At 33.3% G+C, this 20,866-nt stretch overlaps 1 protein-coding gene across 1 annotated transcript in view; it reads left to right on the top strand.

The window, feature by feature from the left end:
• The window catches only part of LOC124359376 (importin subunit alpha-1), a 35,767-nt gene extending 19,231 nt beyond the window's left edge, over positions 1-16,536 (top strand). The window contains exons 5-11 of the mRNA XM_046812067.1: positions 390-645; positions 1,381-1,519; positions 2,109-2,284; positions 5,995-6,177; positions 7,403-7,585; positions 9,589-9,735; positions 16,090-16,536. Of these exons, the coding sequence (XP_046668023.1) occupies positions 390-645; positions 1,381-1,519; positions 2,109-2,284; positions 5,995-6,177; positions 7,403-7,585; positions 9,589-9,735; positions 16,090-16,188 (1,183 nt within the window). The 3' untranslated portion in view covers positions 16,189-16,536. The remainder of the gene's footprint in view (positions 1-389; positions 646-1,380; positions 1,520-2,108; positions 2,285-5,994; positions 6,178-7,402; positions 7,586-9,588; positions 9,736-16,089) is intronic.
• The last annotated feature ends 4,330 nt before the right edge of the window (positions 16,537-20,866 follow it).

Below are 20,866 nucleotides of genomic sequence, written 5' to 3'. Positions count from 1 at the left end.
GTTTACTTGCTTTAAAATATTTCACTATTTGAATTTCCAAAAAGAATTGTTTTAAAAATTTAACGATTGTGAAAACCATTTGTTTATGAAATTTTACCTTTCTGATTGCCTTGGGTTTAAATGAATCATTGCTCGGTTTTAAGTGTTTTTTAACATGGTATTTTATGGTAATTTCATTTTATATTAAGTGTGATTTATTACACAGTTCATTTTGTAAAGTGTACAGACGATTGTCATGCATGGCATAACGCTGCTATAGTGGGAATGGTTGATTTAATATAATTGTTGAGTTAAGCTCCAGTTTACCTTAATCTTAAGTGTGGCATCTGAAATCTGATGCTGTCACAGACTTGTAACAAATATATAATACCAAAATTAAACTGTTTCAGCCCTGACCTGCAGTTTGAGGCAGCTTGGGCACTGACCAATGTGGCATCTGGCACCTCGGAACAGACCAATGCCGTAATTAAAGGTGGAGGAGTGCCCAAGTTTGTAGCATTACTGGCATCACCGTACTCTCATGTAGCTGAGCAGGCTGTCTGGGGTCTGGGCAACATTGCAGGTGATGGCCCGGCTGCAAGAGATCTTGTACTGAGCTACAATGCAGTCAATTCACTGCTGTCTCTCATCAACCCCAACACACCAGTCAGTATCAAGCTATCATACGCCCATTATTAACTGAAATAATAAATATTTTTATATGATAAGGTTTTATGCTATGTATAAACTTCCTCTGTAATCCTTGTGCAATTTGATGTGTATAATTACAGCAGGATCACATACATACAAACTTATTGAGACAGAACACTTTGGATTACAAAATTTTCAGATAAACCAAAATCATCACACACAATAAAGGTGACAAGAGTGGCAATACAGCAAATTCTTCTGTTCTGTTACTCAAGACTGCATGTAATAATACTCATATCTTTGTTTAAAGTTCATTTTTGACAGTTTAAGGATTGTGAAGTAACAAAATTTTTTAACATTGGCCATCGTTTAGTGACACTAAGTTTTCATTTTTATTCATTAGTGTTTTTTTTTTTGTTAAGAGTCAGCTGTACCTGTGGCCTTCTTGATTTCAACCCCATAAGAACAATGTTAAACTTCAGACTCATGGTGATCTTATTTTCCATTTTAGAGTTATGGGAGGTGTCTCATTATAAAGATATAGTTAATACGCATCCAAACACTTGTTTTATATCTGTATTATATTGATAATTTAGAAAAAATCTTATACTTAAGTACTTTATTGTTTAAATAATCAAAAAGTATATAATTTACAAGGTACAGTACCACACTTGATTACAGATTATATTATATAATTATATATGAAAAAAGTGTAACAAACTATTTTTAAATGCTTATTTCTATTTCCAGCTTCCTTTCCTCCGCAACATTGTCTGGGCCCTGTCTAACCTCTGTAGGAACAAAAACCCTCCTCCAAGCTTCGAGAGCGTCAAGCCTTGCTTAGCTGCTTTTAGCAAACTATTGCACTATACTGACAATGACGTTTTAGGTGAGACTTATTTAACATAACTCATTCATTGCAACTAATGTAGATTAGTGAAAAAGAGGTTAAAATCCTATAAATTTTAATAAAGTGTCCATTTTAGATTAGAAGTGAGTGTATTAATGTAAAGTATAACAATTATCAGGATATGCTATCTTTTGTTTGATAGTTTTTATCCTGCAGCTCTCTATTAATATTGTAAATCTGTTTATTAAAAGCATTTTATTTGAAAGAACTTATGTCAATGATATTGGGTTTTATTTAGTATCTAGTATACTTAACAATAGGAAACTTTTCCATTAATTATTTGGTGTAGTATGTCTATTAAATTGAGTGTCTTTATATGTGAGGAGATAGGTCCTATCTTGAATGTTTTAAAATGAATAAAGAGAAAAATACAGAAAGGTTAGTCTTAAAAATGTATCTCTAAGTGTTTTACCATTTCCACAAGCCATTCTCTCAGCTCTGATATTTTTCATGATATTAAGACTCAATTGCTGTAAAAAGATTTTAGTTCAGTGCCAGATTGTAGTAATACAGCAGTAATGGTTTTGTTGTACTGTAGTAATACAGCAGTAATGGTTTTGTTGTACAGCGGACACTTGCTGGGCCCTGTCATACTTGACGGATGGTAGCAATGACAAGATCCAAGCGGTGGTGGATACTGGTGTAGTGCCTAAACTGGTCGAGTTGCTGGCTAACTCCGAAGTCAAGGTGCTTACACCTGCACTCCGTGCCGTTGGCAACATTGTCACTGGCAATGATCTCCAGGTAGAATCACACATTTTTTACTCCAATTACTTTACTGTGTAGTCTAATAATATTTATTAGCTCTAAATTCACTGTAGTAAAATAAAAATAATTGCTCGCCAAATACTGTGCTGTAATTATATTCTTATTGATTTTCCATATTTTTACTAATGGTTTCTTTTTACATACTTATTCGTTAGTATTAACCATTTAAGGTCTGTGACTTAACTTCCTTGTTCTAATGTTGTAATTATAATTATATCACTTAAAATTTTTGGTTGGGAGATAAGCAAAACAGAGTATGCCATAAATGAATTTGTTGGAATAAGAATATTCATTTTCTCTTTTACACAATAGTATATTTTTCAAACAAATGGAATAAAAACATGATCTATATCTTGTATTGTTGATACAAAAATAAACATTAAATAAAGGAATTAAAATAAAATAATACACAGTACCATGAGCAACTCTCATTTAAACAAACATTTATTGTCTGTTTCAAATAAATTATAGTTCATGAAACACAATTTCAAAGTGAATTTACAACTACAATCAAGACAATTTAAAACCTCAGAAGGTTAAGCCTGTTTAATAGTTCCTTTTTTAACCTTTAGTACATTAAATGATAAAATGTAATAATACCTACTATTGTGCATAATTTTTATTTTTTTAATTATTTTTAAAGTTATACCTATTTTTTGTTTTCATTGAATATATTTTTCAAATAAGATATAAAGACATTTAATGTTTTAAAAGAAGGTTAATACACGAACCGTACATAGCTATGTCTCACAAATGAGTTTACTCGCTTCAAGTGTAGAGGCAACAGGCGGAATGCATGCACTAGCAGTCAAAACCAACAAGAACAAATTTTGTGACTGGCGACAACTTTTCTGATGCGTAAACACTCCATCAACATTGCAATGGAAAACCAAATAAGCACTGATGGAATTTTGAGAACTAAAATGAATATGCTGAGTTTTTAAGAGATACCACGAGTTATCCCGTTTAGCATGTTACAGGGAAATTGATATATACTGCTTGACGCGTACAAAGGGTTAACATTAATGATTAGATAACTGAAATATTCCATACATTTACAAATCAATCAAGTTTGAATTTATATGTGTGTTTATTTATTTTTTACTTTTTCTAAAATATTCATAAATACATTTACTGTTATAATTTGAATACAACAGATATACATATTTTGAAAAAGTCTACTTTCAATGTAGGATATTGTTTAATGGTGCAAGAGGAGGTAAAAACTACATAAAATTGATGGTCTATATCTTTTTGTTTACAGTCTGTCTGCTTGTGTCTATTTTTTAGTTTTTACTTTTTATTTCAGAAACCAGTAGAGATAATATACTCAAATTTTGAAATTTGGTACAACCATTTATCTTTGAGTCTCAAGTCAAGAGACTAGTTGATATTTTTATCATATCATGTTTCAAAGTGGCTGAAGCTTTAATATCATAAAACTACTAAGATTGAGACTTTAAAGAATAATAAAAGTTGCTACACTTAACATTTTGAAATTCAGATACTAAAATTGGTCAGTAAATAATGTAGATTCAAGCTTTCAACGGTTGTCGTTGTATGGTTAACGACGCCGTAAAGCTGTAAACAATGAACCCTATACAATGCGAGTTAAAAGTATGGATACACTCTGTTTAGTTTTTTATGGATAAAGATGGAGGGATGGAACTTTGGACATAGGAAATGGAAGTAAACTTTTTAGTCACTGTTACAACTTTGCCCATTTCCCCAAAATGGGCGGCTCAAATATTTTAAATGTAAATACCCATTAAGTGAAACGTCTTGTTTTTGATTGGTCTTGTTAAAATAAAAACAATGGAAACTAGAGCTTTCTATCTAATCCCAGTTCAAATTGGCAGATCATTGAAATTAATTAAAAATTAATGGAGGCAAAACATGAACATCCACTTTTAGAAGTTTAATAACTTTAATAGCAACCACTTTCCTTACAAACTCAAACCTGTTTTACAATTATTAGCTGCTGTAGGGCATGCCTTCATTGTCTTATTAGTTTTGAGGAAGTCCAGTATCATGTACATTTTCTGGTTGAAATTAACACAGTTAAGATTTGTTTTTGTGATACTTTACTTTGCAATTGAATGTTTAAGTGAACAAGAGTGTAGTATCATTCTAATCATGCGGGGCTATGGAGACCGGGTGAGATCTTATGATGAAGTAAGGAATTTATTTAATAACACTAATCCTAATTGAAACCCTGTATCTAAATCAGGAGGTCAAAAAACAATCCAGCATTTCCAGGAAACAGGCAGTGTTAATACCACCCCAAATCTGGAAGACCAAAATCTGGTACAGATAAATTACGTATCACTTGACGTTTATAGTCTGTTGCAGAAGATCCTTACGCCTCAATAAGAAATGTTTCTCAAATATTAGGTACATCTCAAACATCAGTTTGTAAAGTTTTACATGACAGTGGTTATAAAGCATACAAAATTCGTTTAGCTCATGAACTAAGTGAAGACGATTTTGATTGTCGAGTAGAATTTTGTGAAATAATTATGTGGAACATTGATAATAATACAATTACACTAAACAACATTGCTTTCTCAGATGCAGTAACTTTCATGTTAAACGGTAACGTTAACAGACGCAATGCTCATTATTGGATTAGACAGTAACAGACCCAGCACCATCAAAAATTGGCTTGGCATTGTGAGGGATCAGTTTGTTGGGCCCCTTTTTATTGATGGAAACCTTAATGCCAAGGTATATCAGTAAATGTTAAAAAATCAGGTTTATCCAGCTATCCAAGTAGCAACCAATAACTGTAAAGAAGTTGGTTCCAGCAGGATGGAGCACCTCCACACTATGACTTGCATGTTCGTGTATCGAGTGGCCACCAAGATCGCTAGATCTATCTCCACTTGACTACCCTGTGTGGGGTCACATTAAAAACGTCTATAAAACGAAACCCCGTTGCATTACCTTAGGGACAGAATAGTAGTGGAAATTCAACAAATCCCGTCTGAATCCATACACTGTGCCATTTCAAGTTTCTTCAACTGTAACTTTACATTTAAATATATTAAACTGCCCCCAAAAGGCTCATTTTTGAGGAACTAGTTGGCTTTTGTTTCCTAGAAGGGTGGCCTGAGTTTCATTTTTCTATCTTTGTCCATTGAAAGTTGAGCAGGATCCATCCATGCTTTTAAGTAAATTAATTTAAATGAGTTGCCATTTTGTGCTGGGTTGAGATAGAAAGCTCTAGTTTTCACTGCTCTTCTTTAATGAAGGTCTTTCAAATGAGGTGTCATGTAATGAGTCTTTATGTTTAAAAAGTTTGAGCCCTCCCCTCCCCAATAACCCATTTTTGGGAAATAGGCAAAGTTATAACAGTGACTGAAAGTTTACTTCTATTTCCTAGAAAGGTGTCCCGAGTTCTATTCCCCCATCTTTATCCATAAAAAACTAAACACAGTGTAACCATACTTTTAACTCGTACTGTATATTTGTTTCTCATTCATGTGTTAATTTGAAACATCAGTTTTTAATTTTCAGGTTGTAGTATTAAAAGGAAGTATTTTTTTGTGTGGGAAGATTGTTGTTCAAGAACCGTATTTATTGCCTCACTAAAAATGGAAATTTACTTTTACTTGAAATTCAAAGACCTTTTTAAAACCTAATTGCCTTAGGACACTGTATAAATTAGCTGTGTCATGTTGCAGACAGATTCGATCATTCAGGGAGGGGGTCTTGGCCAGCTGGCTCTTCTTCTGCAACACCCACGGCCTAACATTGTCAAGGAGGCAGCCTGGACAGTGAGTAATATCACTGCTGGCAACGTGGACCAGATACAGGAGGTGATCAACAACGGTCTCCTACCACCTCTCATTCGTGTATTGCAGACTGTGAGTACTTTAGCATTTTAGAGCAAATTCATTATAGTGGTGTAATTTACATCTTCTGATATGTCTTGTTTATTATCGGTCAGATCATTTTGTATCTTCAGCAAATATTGTAAATAATAGCATTGCCCAGTTGAGTGCCACCTGCAACAGGTGACTATGATGGGAATAATAAAGGCATATATATTAGTAAAGCCTGTAAACTGTGGACTAATTTATTTAAATTGTTTTCCAAATCCGTCTACGTAATTAATGCTGTTAATTTACACCAAGTAATGGAATTATTTTACAAATTCAAGTTAAATAAGTGTTTATTTAATAATTGAAACTGAGCGTGTATTAAGAGGAGTGGTATAAGTAAAATTTTTTCTTTATCACATATTTTAGTGACACATTTAAACGATCATTGTATCACATTCAGTAATAGTCTAAATAAAGTGATGCTTTCTGTCTTGTTTCGTTGATCCTTATTCTCTTTAGCTTGTGTATGTGCAGTCTGTTTTTGGTTTGGTTTAGAAAACTGTGATTATTTAACTTATACCACTTTATCTGTCATAAGCCCATCACAGTCCAGATTAACATGTTCACGCTGATGTGGGCTCTAGAGCCCCACTCATTCTTTCTTAAAACCAAGCATGGGGCTCTAGAGATCCATGCTTTATCATTATCTCATCCCGGTGTGGGGCTCTAGAGTATGTATGATTTGTATGTATGTATGTTCTTTGTATGATTTATATGGTGAGTTTAACCCAGCTGTATTTCCATTAGATTTATCAAGTGTATCATACAGCATTTTGGAATGGCTTTTAATGTGTTTTATGCAAAAAGTATTTTTACTGTTTTTTTTTTCTTACATATAGTGCAAAATACATATGGCACATTAAAAAAACCAATAAAATCATGATAGTCGTTATTATGTTAATTAGTCAGATGACCATGTTTTATGTAAGTACTATGGATATTGCTGTGTATATATGGGCACACTATGCTGTTATGCTTTTAAAATGAAATGATTAAACACTAACTGTTTAATACAGTGCCGTAGTGACCTTGAAGTGTACTTACAATTACTTTCTTGTATGGTCATCAATTTTGAATGTTGTTATGTTGCTATAATAATACAAATATTTTATCGTAGGATCAAATCTCAAATAAATTGTACAGGTTTGACTGATCTGTATCTTGCTCTATATGCCATAATAATAAAAAAGTAATTGTATGGTTCCAGGGAGACTACAAGTCACAGAAGGAGGCAGCATGGGCTGTGACCAACTACACTTCCGGGGGTTCAGTGGAACAGATTGCTACACTTGTACAGTTGGGGGTGCTTCCTCATATCTGTAATTTGTTGGATAGTAAGGACTGGAAAACCGTCAATGTTGCTTTGGATGGAATTTCCAACATTCTAGCGGTACGTGCCCTCGATGATATTGTTACGTGATATACAGACTCGATTACACTGACTTAACTAAAATCTTTTAAAGGTTTTACTAGCAAAACCTGTTATTACTCCTTTTGTTTTTAATTATAGATCATGTGGATTTCAATTCTTTCTCAGATATACATAATTATTCCACCAGACATAATAGTATGTTGCGTTAGGGATTTTTCTGTTTGTTGTATATTTTGTATTTAACGCTTAGTGTTTAAAATTTTATGTTTAAATTTTATTACTATATTTTATTCATACAAGTTGTATTTTATTTTTATTAATGCTTAATGTTCAATGTTTTATATAAAAATTGTATTCTATATGTCATATGAATAATCTATACAGTTTAAATTTTATTTATTCATTTACATTTTAATTTAGATTAGGTATTTTTAACAAGTTGACATGTCATCTACCATAAGGTAATTAATTAATTATTGTACATGGTGTGATGTGACAACATGGTAAAAATGGAAATAATGAAAAACAGGAGAAGGAGAGTTATTAGGCCACACTATTTTCTGGTCTAATTTGGTCGCAACTAAAATCATATTCTTTTCCAACTTTGAAACTTATTGGTTTATTTGAAATAAATATTATTTTGATAAAACAATTTTTCAAATAATTTTATCTTTAGAAAACTAAATAGGTCTTCCATAGTTTGAGTACCAATCTCATCTGTTAGCTTTCTTTGTTTTGTAAACACCCATGTGTAAACCTCATTGAGATGAATTCCTTTCTATTAGATGTTTTTATTACAATGTCTCATTCCAAATCAAATCTGAATTATATATATATATATATATATATATATATATATATATAATTATAAAAAATTATCTATTATATAAAAATGAAACTGTTCGTGTGTAACAGCATCACTCACAAACGGCTGGACGGATTCACCTAATTTTTTTTTTAATTTGTTCGTCTTGATCTGTAGAAGGTTATAGGATACTTTTTATCCCTTTCCCGATTCAGGATTCCGCCCCACTGGTTACAGAAATACCCGTAAGAAATGCATTGCAGCAAACATATGTTATTAAGTGAAAGAGTCTTTTCAAATTTTTAATCAGCTGTTCTTTGTAAACATATATAATGCGACAAAAAATATATTTATATATAATTTAATTACTACACTTATAGTTTTAAAGCATAGAGTAAGCTTAAGAGAAACGACAAATTTTGTTTAAACTGTTTCTGCAATCACTGTTAAACATAGACTTTACTATCCAGATAATACAATTCAAATTTGACGTAAAAATTCACCTTTAACTGCAATATTTATTTAATATAAACCATGCTCATGCTTGATCAGAAGAGCAATGCAGATATCATAATTACTATCTTACGTTGGCTACAAATATAAAGAATGTTATAAAATCAACCTTAGTTGTTTTTTTTTGACAGAAGTATCAGGAATGTGGTACATACCTTCATAATGCGCCCAAGAAGCTCACGAAGGAACGACTATCAATTATCTCAGCAATGTTTAGAATGTGATAGAAAATGAATAAGTGAATATAGTGTACTGTTTTCAACGGGAAATTGCGTGCGAAGCCGCGGGAAACTTATTGAAATGCGCAGCGAAGCGCGCCGGGTCCGCTAGTATATATATATATATAAGTAAAGAACAAGGATATAAAGCTTCTATATTTTATGGGAGTCTATATCCACATCTTCAGGAAGCAAAATAAGAATATTAAAAGAACAAGAAACACAAAAAATAAAAATAAAATAGCCACAAATGTAAATACACAACTAAAACATTCAAAGACCCAGCTGTCATATCATTAATATATTTTCTGTTGTTTCCTGAATCTGTTACTTAACTTTTTGAAGCCACCTTTGAACTTGCTGCGTTAGAGTACAGCATATCAACCCTTTGAAATAGAAACCATAAAAGCTTTATAGAGCCCTGTTCAAATTTTTTTTACTGATTTTAAAGATGTATTGAAAATATAAATGTTTTTTTCCTTCAGGCCGCAGAAAAGATGGGCGAGGTGACTGGAGTGGCCACATACATAGAAGAATGTGGTGGCTTAGATAAGCTGGAATTGTTACAAACTCATGAGAATGAACAAATCTACCAGAAAGTTGTGCAAATCATCGATACATACTTCTCAGGTGTAAGTATTCATTATGTTTCAGATACTTGTAAGATTCTTTCCATACACGTTTGTTTAGTTTTACCTGTTATTGTTTTTTTTTTTTTTTTTTTTTCTATTAACAAAACTAAAAATGGAGTATTTGGATCCTCATTTTTCCATAATTTTCAAATATTTCAGATTATAACATTAAATATTTCTTATATAATTATTCCTAAGTAAAAAAAATATTTCAAATTAACTTAAGTACATCAGGAGAGATCAGGTTGGAATCCATAAATCATTGGCTCAAATCCAGCCCAAAGGACTATGTGACAATAGATAAAAATTGAGTAAAGGACCACTGGCTTCCTAGCAGAACTGGTAGAACACTGAGGTCCATTGGGACAACTTCCTTAGGTAAAAGGTTGACTGGAATATCTTGTGCGCCCACACATCCCTTTAGATCGATCACCTGAAGTATGATGAATTTTTAGTTCCGAGTAACAAGAAATATGCTCTGCACTTTTAACGCAGTAGAGTGTAATTATCGTGTAACGCAATAAATACAATAATATTGGACAAAAGATGGGAAATTGAGACAAATAACACAAATATGCTAATCAATTTGCAAGTGAGAATTAAACGGAACTTTTATACTTACAACGGCAGAAGAAAGTGTACACTTGACATTCAAGAGACAAGCACCAAGGTGGCTGAGGAGGAACTGCCATGAGAACATTCAATAATTTTTACTAGAAGAATCTAGGTATGGACAGATTCCAAGCCCGGTTACAGTATAAAGAGCAGCCACCAACACAATCGGATAATGATGATTATCGAGTTCAAATATCAATACTATTGAATACATTTGACCCATAGATATTCATAATTAATCATTGCCAGATTTCTTTATTTAGACTAGTGACATCATTAACCAACTGTTGCTAGTGATGTCATTACCGGCTTTGTTATTTCGTTTATGTAGGATAAGGTTAATGACAATGACAAGAGCAATGGTGATAACTATGCAAATATTGGTTCAAAATGTTGTTATAAACAAGAAATTTTTAAAAACTGGTCTCCGAAGTGCATTCATCATCATCTTGCAGAATGTATGTTTTGGCAAGAAATTATGATTATTGGTGATGATCCATTCAAGCATTTTTTTAAATGCTATCATACATTTCTACCCTGTCAAGTAATAGTTAGTACTAAGGCGTTTAAATAGAATTTAGTTATTTTATACAATTTAAAAATAAATTAATTTCTTCATTAACAAAGATTAAAGTCGTGTGTTTTGTTATTGACTAATATATTATATTTTAATTTGTAAGTAAATTATACTAATGTTTATACATTAATTGAAAACTAGCCAAACCATATTGTTCTTTGGAATATCGATAATTCCATATAATTTGATAATCATGATCCAATTTACAAAGAAAGCTCTGCTGTTGGTGAGTTACTTGCCTCATTCAACATTTCAAGAGTTTCTTTGCCTCCAACAAGAGTAACTCCAACATCTGCTACCTCAATCGATATGGTATGCACAGACCTCGATGAAGACAAAATTGATGTAAAAGTATTACAAACATATCTTTCAGACCATACTGGCCAAATCTGTGATTTAGACATATCGTGTGAAACAAGAAAACCTCAGATGGCACTGACAAGACATTTTGGACAAGAACACCTGTTGAACCTTAAAAGACTCCTTGATTTACAATCCTGGGAAAAAGTTTATTCAGCACCTGACCCAGAGGAAGCCTACTCTACTTTTATTGGCATTTTCACAACTGCACTTGATGTCGCCTGTCCACTGAAGAAAACCCGAAACAAGAAAAGGAAACACAACAACTGCGTGGTTAGCAATCCAGAGGCGGATAACTTAAGATCTATTTTCACTATAGCCCACAACAAATATTTGCTAACTGGAAAAGTAGAGGATAAATTTGATGCATTTCAAAAGAAAAAGGCATATGATCTTAAGTTAAAAAACCTCAGGAAACAAGCAAATGAAGAGGCTATTGCCCAATCAGATAACAAAAGCAGGACGATCTGGAATATAATCAACAGTGAAAGGGCATCAAAAAGACATGTCTCAGATGTAATGTGGCAGTTAAACGTTGCAGATGAGACCATTGAGGATCTGGGAAAAATTGCAGAATATTTTAATAAGCATTTCATAAATGCTGCAGAGATGACCCTGTCCAACAACATCCCGATAAGGGCCCCTGCCGCCCATAAACCAAAATTCCATGCAGCAACAACATTATTCGAATATCAACCTTCAACAATAGAAGAAATACTTAAAATAATTGCATCACTCAAATCAAAAACATCTAGTGGGATTGATGGGATAAGTTCTAAAGTACTGAAGTTCTGTAGAAGTGAAATCAGTCAACCTCTCGTCAATATTATCAACAAGTCGCTGACTCGAGGTGTCTTCCCAACAGAATTAAAAATTTCAAAAATCTATCCTTTACACAAGCACGGAAGTAGAAAGGAATTAAAGAACTTCAGGCCCATTTCCTTAGTTCCAACAATATCGAAAATAATTGAAAAGGTAGTGCTTTCACGTCTCTTGCAACACCTTGAAACAAACAACCTCCTACCTCCAAGGCAACATGGCTTCATCTCAGGAAGATCAACTACGAGTGCCCTTATTGATCTAATTGAACATCTTATGGACAACCTGGAAGATGGGAATACGGCTGCTGGTGTTTTCTTGGACCTGAGCAAGGCTTTTGATAGCCTTGACCATGCAGTGCTTCTGTCCAAGATCAATTCCCTAGGTATCGTAGGAACACCACTCAGGTGGTTTCAAAGTTATTTGCACGAAAGCAAGCAGATCGTTGAAATAAAAAAAGTTGTTGAGGGAAACTTGAAAATAGAAAAATCTAAGCCAATGACTATAAGGAGAGGGGTTCCACAGGGGTCAGTGTTGGGACCTGTGTTATTTGTACTTTTCACTGGTGACCTGCCTGACTACTTGGGGAACCACTGTTACCCTGTCTCTTATGCAGACGACACAGTTTTAATAAGCAACAGCAAGTCAGTTCCAGGACTACAAATGAACACCATAACATCTGTAAATATGGCTCAGGAATACTGCCTTAGGAACGATTTAATTTTCAACGCATCAAAAACAAAATGCCTTACTTTTGGTAAAAATAAGGATGAAGTTCATGCTCCACCCAACCTTGAAAGAGTACGAACCACAAAACACCTTGGGGTAGTGATCGATGACCGGTTGACTTGGAACTGCCACATAGACGGCTTATGCAAAAAACTCAGCTCAGCACTCTTTGTGCTAAAGAGGATAAAATCAATTGGTACACCTACTGCAACAAGAACCGCATACCATGCTCTGTTTGAGACCCACATTCGTTATGGTATAGTACTATGGGGTGGATCATCTGCAGGGAATCTCCAGCGAGTGTTGGTTTTACAGAAGCGTGCAATACGAATCATGGCTGATCTAGACTTTCGAGATAGCTGCAAAGAGGCTTTCAAGACCTTGGGAATTCCTACAGTGATAACTCTGTACATTACTGAAGTGATTCTACACGCCTACACACAACGTCCCGAGAGGAATGGTGACATCCATGATTACAACACAAGGCGGGCCAATGACTTCAGTCTTCCCTTACATCACTCAGCTCTTTTTGCCAAGAAGCCGTCTTATGCTGGAGCGAAGCTTTATAATATGCTTCCGAAGAACTTCAAAACCAGCACTCCGCAGGTTCTGAAGAAAAGACTTATTAAGTGGCTTGTTGGAAGGTCAATATATAGTGTTGAAGAGTTCAAGAATATAACCAATGTAAATATGTAAATTATATGTGTATTTTGTAATTGTTATTTTGGTAAAACTTTTATCATGTTTTAAAGAAATAGCTACCTAAACTGTGTCAGTTAAACATGTTAATTGTTAATGTAGTTAGCAACTTTTATCTACAATTAATTGACTATATGTCTTATCATATTTGACGCCATTTCTGTTCTTAATGAATACGAAAATAAAGCAATTGTCTATTGTGTTGTTGGTCGCTATTATTAATTGAGGGTACATTTTTTACCCTAAAAAATCCCAAAAAAAGTAATTAATAAGTTTGGTGAAGATTGTACATTGATATCTCAATCCCTTTGGAATATATCCAGATGTATCAAGACTTAATTTATACCCTTAGATGTAATGGGTTGTTTCCCATAACTTTTGCTAGGATCCCAATAGAGATGTCTTTTCATGTCATTGTGTTACTTTTGAATTTACCTTTCAAGTTATATGTCACAAAATAGAGGTTGCAATTTAAAAATTAAAAGTAACCCACCTCTACCCCATTTTTCAAAGGGGGAGGGGGATTTTTATTCTTACAAAAATTAAAAAAGTGTTTATACAATACCGGAACTGCCATTTTGATAGTTACAGATAATAAAAGTAAAGTAGATTTTCGGCAATTGGAGTTATACATAGATTATTTAGACATGCAGATCACACTTGGAGGGGGAGGGGTTTGAAGGGAAGTGTGGGGTGAGAGGAACGGGATGTCAGGTGCAGCAAGCACCTACTAGCACTATTGCAGATATCGGTCTGATGCTTCTTTAGGCTTTCATTGTGTTTCAATAACATGACACTCTGTTTCATGTTATTGTACTGTTAGGGTACTGTTTCTCTATATAATTATAAACATATCAGTTTTTTTTTACAGTGATGTTAAATTTTATCTTTTTTGCTTTATTTGTTTATTTAACCCGTACTTTGCCCTTGCTTAACTAGCTATTGATATAAATATATAAACGTTTGATTTACAATAATTGCTGTTGAGTTTATTTGTCACATACAGGGTTTCGTGGATTATACTGCCATGGGCACATAAAACAAATTATATCCAACATAGATAAAGTTGTAGTACATGTTAAATTTGAATTTATACAAATATAGGTTTAAATTTTGAAAAATTTGGAATTATAAATTGGGTAGATCTTACTTGAGTTCAAATCCAGTTTTACTTTATATGTTCCATTGACACTTATTCATCTTCCAATCATCCTTGTCGGTTTAGTGTAGATTTAATACTGGTTGTGTAGGATTACCCTTGCAGATCTGAGAGTTCTGGTTCCCATCCAATATTCAAGTGTTCATCATCTAGTAAATGTCTTTTCTGTTCTTGGATTCAAAAATCGAGATTTACCAATTTAATACAAATAATAAAAGTATTACTGTATTTAATAACTCAAATGTTTATTAACTTTGATGAGAAATGCTTCTTCTCAGTCTCCTATTAAGCCATCATTCCTCTGAATAAAAATTCCATTATTGTAAAGTCACCAGCTGATCTAAATTCACTTTATAACTCCAGGTGTTGTAAACTTACTTTGCATAACAATCTCCCTTGATATTAAGATTTAATGTATTCTGTGGTATTTGGTCTAAAAAAATTATTATAGTTTTTTTTTCTGATGATTCAATTTTACAATAGTTTATGTATTTCTATCTTATATATGTGATCATTTGTTTTATGTTAATTTTAACTCTAAAATAGGTTGCTAGTTTTTATTAATTGTACAATCTATTGATTTATATAATATGTTTATTGTAAGTTATCAAAATTGTATGGGTGTATGTTCTTCTTCTTGTATGGATTCCTGTGTGTGTGTACTTATGTGGTATAAACTCCTAAGTTATTTATTAATCTTTTATAAACAAACATAAAATAATATCAACTATTAACTTTTCAAAACAAAACTGTAACAGTGCTTGAAATCAAAGCACTTTGGTGTCCATTTTAAGTCCTTATATTTATGTTTTTAAACACATTAGCACGCACTTTGCTTGTGGAGCAGACAGAACTTACTGTCTGTGCTTATAAGATGAGCAGGTCATGCATGTTACAGCGACATTCATCCACTGTGCAACCAAGGCCCGTTTCATGTCTAGGTAATCTTATCAGTAGATGGGACTGAGCATACCTTGAATTGTCAAAAACTCAAATTTCAAGGAGCAGCGAAGATAAAGAGGTTCTTTGTTAAAACCACTGTTTGAAGATTAAGTAATGAACGATATTAATTTACTAAGTAAAATAAAAGTATAAAAAGGAAAACACAATTTAATTTTATGTACAATAGACAAGTTTTACTTTATAGTTTTTTTTTTTTTCACCACATTGTAAAGCTTGCGAGTAGCAATATCCTGCCAGCGTCAAAGTAATGTAGTGTTGGCTGCAGTTGCTTCAGCCTGTTGTACTACGTAGCATTAGTTACTCCCTATTTATTTTTTTCTTATTATACAAAAATTATCTTGTATTATCTAGACTCTACTGTATATTATAATAATTTGTAATGTGGAGGTAGTAACATAATAATAAGTGGTAATATGTTTGCACTTGTTCTCAGGACGAAGATGATCCCAATGTTGCCCCTACCACTACAAGTGAAGGAGCGATTGAGTTCAATGCCCGACAAAATGTGCCTCAAGGTGGATTCTCATTCTAATACATAATTAAGACTGAAATTCCCAACATTCCCTATTTATTGTATACACAAGACCGTTTTATAAGATGCCATAATGTTTCTCCTTGAATAACTGGTGTTTAACACACTTACAAACCTTACAATCATTGTTTTTTAATGTATTATCATAATTGTTATTTTTGATATTGTCTTTAAGATCCTTTTATGTTTGATAATTAACTGATTGCCTGCAGAGAAAGATCTGTGATTATCCTCATTTCTAAAGAGGGCTGCCTTCCATTTTCTATCTACTGTGTATATTCTGTAGGATTATGAGCTTATTTCATTTTCCTTGCAGGTAATCATAACAATAAACTTTTTATATGTGTAGTTTTGAGTGTTTTATTTTCCTTTTTAAAAAGTTCTACATTGTAAGATGTACTTTGTTTGTCAGAGCTCTACAGATTTTTAGGTATTATTGCTGGACCAAAGACAAAACAAAATTTATAGTCAAGATTTTAAAAGCTCATTAAACCAACTGCCACCATTTTGTTTTTTTCACATAACTATTTTAAATTTGAGAACAGCTTGTAACAAGTTGATATTTGGTATATATCCTATTACCTCAAAGCGTAACTAGTTATAATTTTTTACAAGCTTTATTTTCAAATGGCAGCTGCTTAAAAACTGAATATATCTTAAGAATAACATCTGAAATTTTGATAATTTATTACAAATATAATAGTACAAAGTTTAAAAAAGTTGGTTGATAAATAAGGGAAATTGACTTTTAAAAAGCTGAATACAGTACTAAACAATATCAACTGTTTGTGAACAGTACATGACAGCACTGAAAGTTGTTGTTTATTAAACACATTTTTAGTCTTCATCTGTTGAGGACGACCAGGCTGTTAGATGAGCTTAGTTTTCAGTTGAGAGGTAAAATTGCTCTATCCTGCAATAATGTTGGACTTTTGTATACATTATCATTTAAGTTAGGATATATCTTGTCAAGCAGTTGATTTCACATCACTAACAGTACCCCAAAGATTTTGGAGTATTGCGTATTTACCTTCATTATCTTGTAACAGTTAACCATCACCTACTTGTAAAAATAATGAAGAAAACTTCTGCTTTCAAATCGCCATTCAAGTGAACTTCAAAGACAGGATTTTAATTTTCAGTGATAAGGATGATTTTAGGCATGCTTTCACCTGATTAGCCTGTGTATCATATCGAGGTATCATGGGTAAGGTTTGGCTGAAGTCTCCACCCAACAGAACTGTCACTTTGCCCATTAGATGTTTACAATTCCTGATATCTTGAAATGTCCTGCCCAGAGCCTTTATACCTTCTTTGTGGGCCATAGTGCACTTGTTCCAAACTACGAGGGTCATAAGAAAGTAAGGTCCGGTTTCTTATAAAAAATAAAAAACTGATTTATTTGATTCCTGGCATCCTTCTTTATTTTCTCAACGTAGTTTCAATGTTTTAAACATTTGTTATAACATTCTACAAACTTTAGAATTCAGATGAAGTCTGCTGCCTGTGCGGATAACTAAATCTTTATCTGCTTCTTTCACCTCGTCTTCAGTATTGAAGCACTTACTGTTGAGAAAATCCTTTATGTAGCGAAACTAGTGAAAGTAAGTGTATCGCCTTCCTTGTGATATTGGACCAAAAACTCAAGAGCACAACCCATTCTTCTCATTTTGTATTTCTCATTAAGCAGCCTGAGAACCTAATGTGAGCACAATTTGTAAAATTTCAAATGTTTAGACAATTTTGTGCAATGTCATTTTTCTTACGGTCAGGAATTTCAATGCTAATGGTGAGATGATAAATCGCCGTGATCACGAATCGACCTTTTTTATCAACGATATGACCAAATCTTCCGTGATCACTGATGGCTGACTAGGTTGAGATTCATGGACATTTCCCCATCCATCTTTGAAAGCTCTTACCCACTTCCACTTTTTGTTGTCACTCATTGCATTAGGGCAGTACACTTCACTTATCTGTCTACGAGTAACATAGCTGCTGGAACGTTCCTTGCTGTCAAAAACTGGATAACTGATCGTATTGCCCATTATTGGTGGGTTGTTTTAAATTCATAGAATATGCAGCACTCTACAATGAATTCACTACAATGGCGGCATTTTGTATGCAAAGCAAACCGTGTATACCCTACTCAAAACCTGATTTTTTAAACCTCACGATAGCCTGGCACTGATTTCCCACGCATTTTTCTACAAAATGTATTGTTTTTCTATACGAAATATAACGGAACTTCAGAATAAACGGGAGTTCTTACAAATACATTGGTTTTATAGAGATCTAAAAAACACAAAAAGTGTAGTTTTTTAGTGGGTTGTTTAGCATTTTAATGACATTTTCTTTGTTAAAATACACTCTCTGGCCATTTCAAAGATGGACTGAAAGATGACTGGGGGACAGCGATCTTGGATGGGAAAGTAAAGGATTCACCAGATGGCTTAAGTAATACACAGGTCAGTGTTTTAGTTTAGCTGTTAGTTTCCATTGTCAAGGCTGTTGAAGTGGGTGTGCCTGCTGAATAAGTTGGTTACCTTTGGTCTATGGTAATCATATCATTATCCCTATCTTCAATGCCACTCACTGGTGAAAGATATTTAGGGTTCATGTCTGAATTAAGACTTCCGAAGAATTCACTTGAAACTTCACTAACATTGACCTCATTGACCTTTGTTATTATCTTCCTCTTCAACAAAATAACCACTGGGTCCATGCTCACAAGTTCCTCTAAGATTTTGTCATTATCTTTAACCATTCCACACTCATTTTTGCAGCTACACCCAAACTCAGGCAAGATTATGATGTAGACAAAAAGAATAACATGAACTAGTGGGAAACTAGATATAGTGACTTGCATGTGCTGGTGGCTCTCATGACAGAACAGAGATGGTGAGAAATGACGGGAATACAAGTTAACCTAACTAAAACAGCTGATAAAGTAAAAAGAAACAGATGGAAGCGCATAAACCCTTGTCCAGAAGGGTATATAATACTCGGGAGACAATATTTGATCACATGAGATGTATAATCATGATAGTTCAGTTATGAAGTTCTTGGCCTAAATGGCCCTTGGTCTAGCCATCGGTGGCTCTCATCTGAGCTGCAGCTACGTACTTTTTTAGAGGGGAAGTCCTAAAATTGCTGCCCTTTCCCACCAACCAACTCCAATTTTACCAAAAATGTGCTTTTATGGTCCTTCTAAAATCAGCTTGTAAATAATCCAGAAGTAATGAATTACTATTTTATTCACGGCATTTTGTAACAATATACTGAAGTTTATAATTTATTTATTAGAAAGATGAGGACAAACCAAAACAATTATATATATGTATTTTTTTATACATGCAGTTAAATTATATATATTTTAAAAACTACTAAATGTTCATGTTGCCATAATTATATATTAGGACATTATTATGTTACTCATTACTTACTATTTTCAAATTTTTCATAATGGCATAACTAACATCTAATATTTAACATTCTTTTAAGTAAGGACAACCCACTAGCTGTTTTTATAAAAAAAGCATACTTAACTCTGCATAGGAAATTTATAATAAATTACCACATTATAGAAAAAGAATAAATATAATATTTGAACTTAATACCATAACATCAAATGATATAAATTCAACTTAAATTTGTTAATCTGTTTCATAGTGCTTCTTAAATAATTTTTAATTAACTTCAACTTGCTCTCCACTGAAGCAACAGAGACTGGAAGAAGAGTAAGGGCTATTTGGAGTTACAATTGATTGTCAAGTGTTGCTCATAAATAATAATTTTAAAATTTGATTGCAGTATAAAATTTCTTAAATTGTTATCCATTTTAAAGCCATGTCATTTAAAACGTTCTACTTCTTTGACCAGTTCCTATTTTTTTTTAATCTTCTATATAAATTTTAACCAATGTATTTGCTCTGATTTTTGAGCCTTTTAAATCGATTTCATTGATTTGAGAGCAGTAGCGTAGCCGAACAAAATGCAGAGTGGGGCGTGGTAACGGGCAAAAGGAAGGGGGATGGAGCTCCTTTATGCTGGATGCAAATTGGAAGAGCAAACTGTTGGAAACAAGTGTCATGAGTCATTTGGTTAAAATCATTTTGTCAATTATCTGACACAAAATAACTAAGAAAAACATACAATGCACGCAACTAAAGTAAGGTTAGGTTAATTTGCTGTTATATGCACATAGTTGCACCTTTACCTTCTGACAGTTGTTGTGAGAGTTAAAATATGCCTTAAGTATCCAACACAGTTTCACAATGGTCCTGAGACATGTCTTCAACACGAAAGTTTCCTCTGTGTGTGGCGGCCCACTTGAATAAATGGAGAAGTAGGTGCCAACAAAATTGAAAGAGCAAATTTACGTGTGACACTTGCTTCCTACAGTTTGTTCCTCCAATGTGCATCCAACCCTAGTGTTACAAGCAGCCTAGCTTGAACATAATGATGTTCTATAACTGCCTAATTCGGCTGGTGCAGAGCTGACCTCCCCTTATGTCAAGGCGCCTTATGAGATAGTGCCCGTTATCTCTCCTAATGGTTCTCGATAGGTAACGTACCCATCCTGAATATCCTATCACTTTGGAAACAAACACTAAGGTCTTTTGGACTTAGTGTAATGAGAGGTTTATCAACTTCTTGTCGTAATAGAACAAAAACA

The sequence above is a fragment of the Homalodisca vitripennis genome, chromosome 4, assembly GCF_021130785.1.
Source record: "Homalodisca vitripennis isolate AUS2020 chromosome 4, UT_GWSS_2.1, whole genome shotgun sequence".
In the NCBI taxonomy this organism is placed as follows: Eukaryota; Metazoa; Arthropoda; class Insecta; order Hemiptera; family Cicadellidae; genus Homalodisca; species Homalodisca vitripennis.
This window is presented reverse-complemented; position numbering and strand designations above follow the sequence as displayed.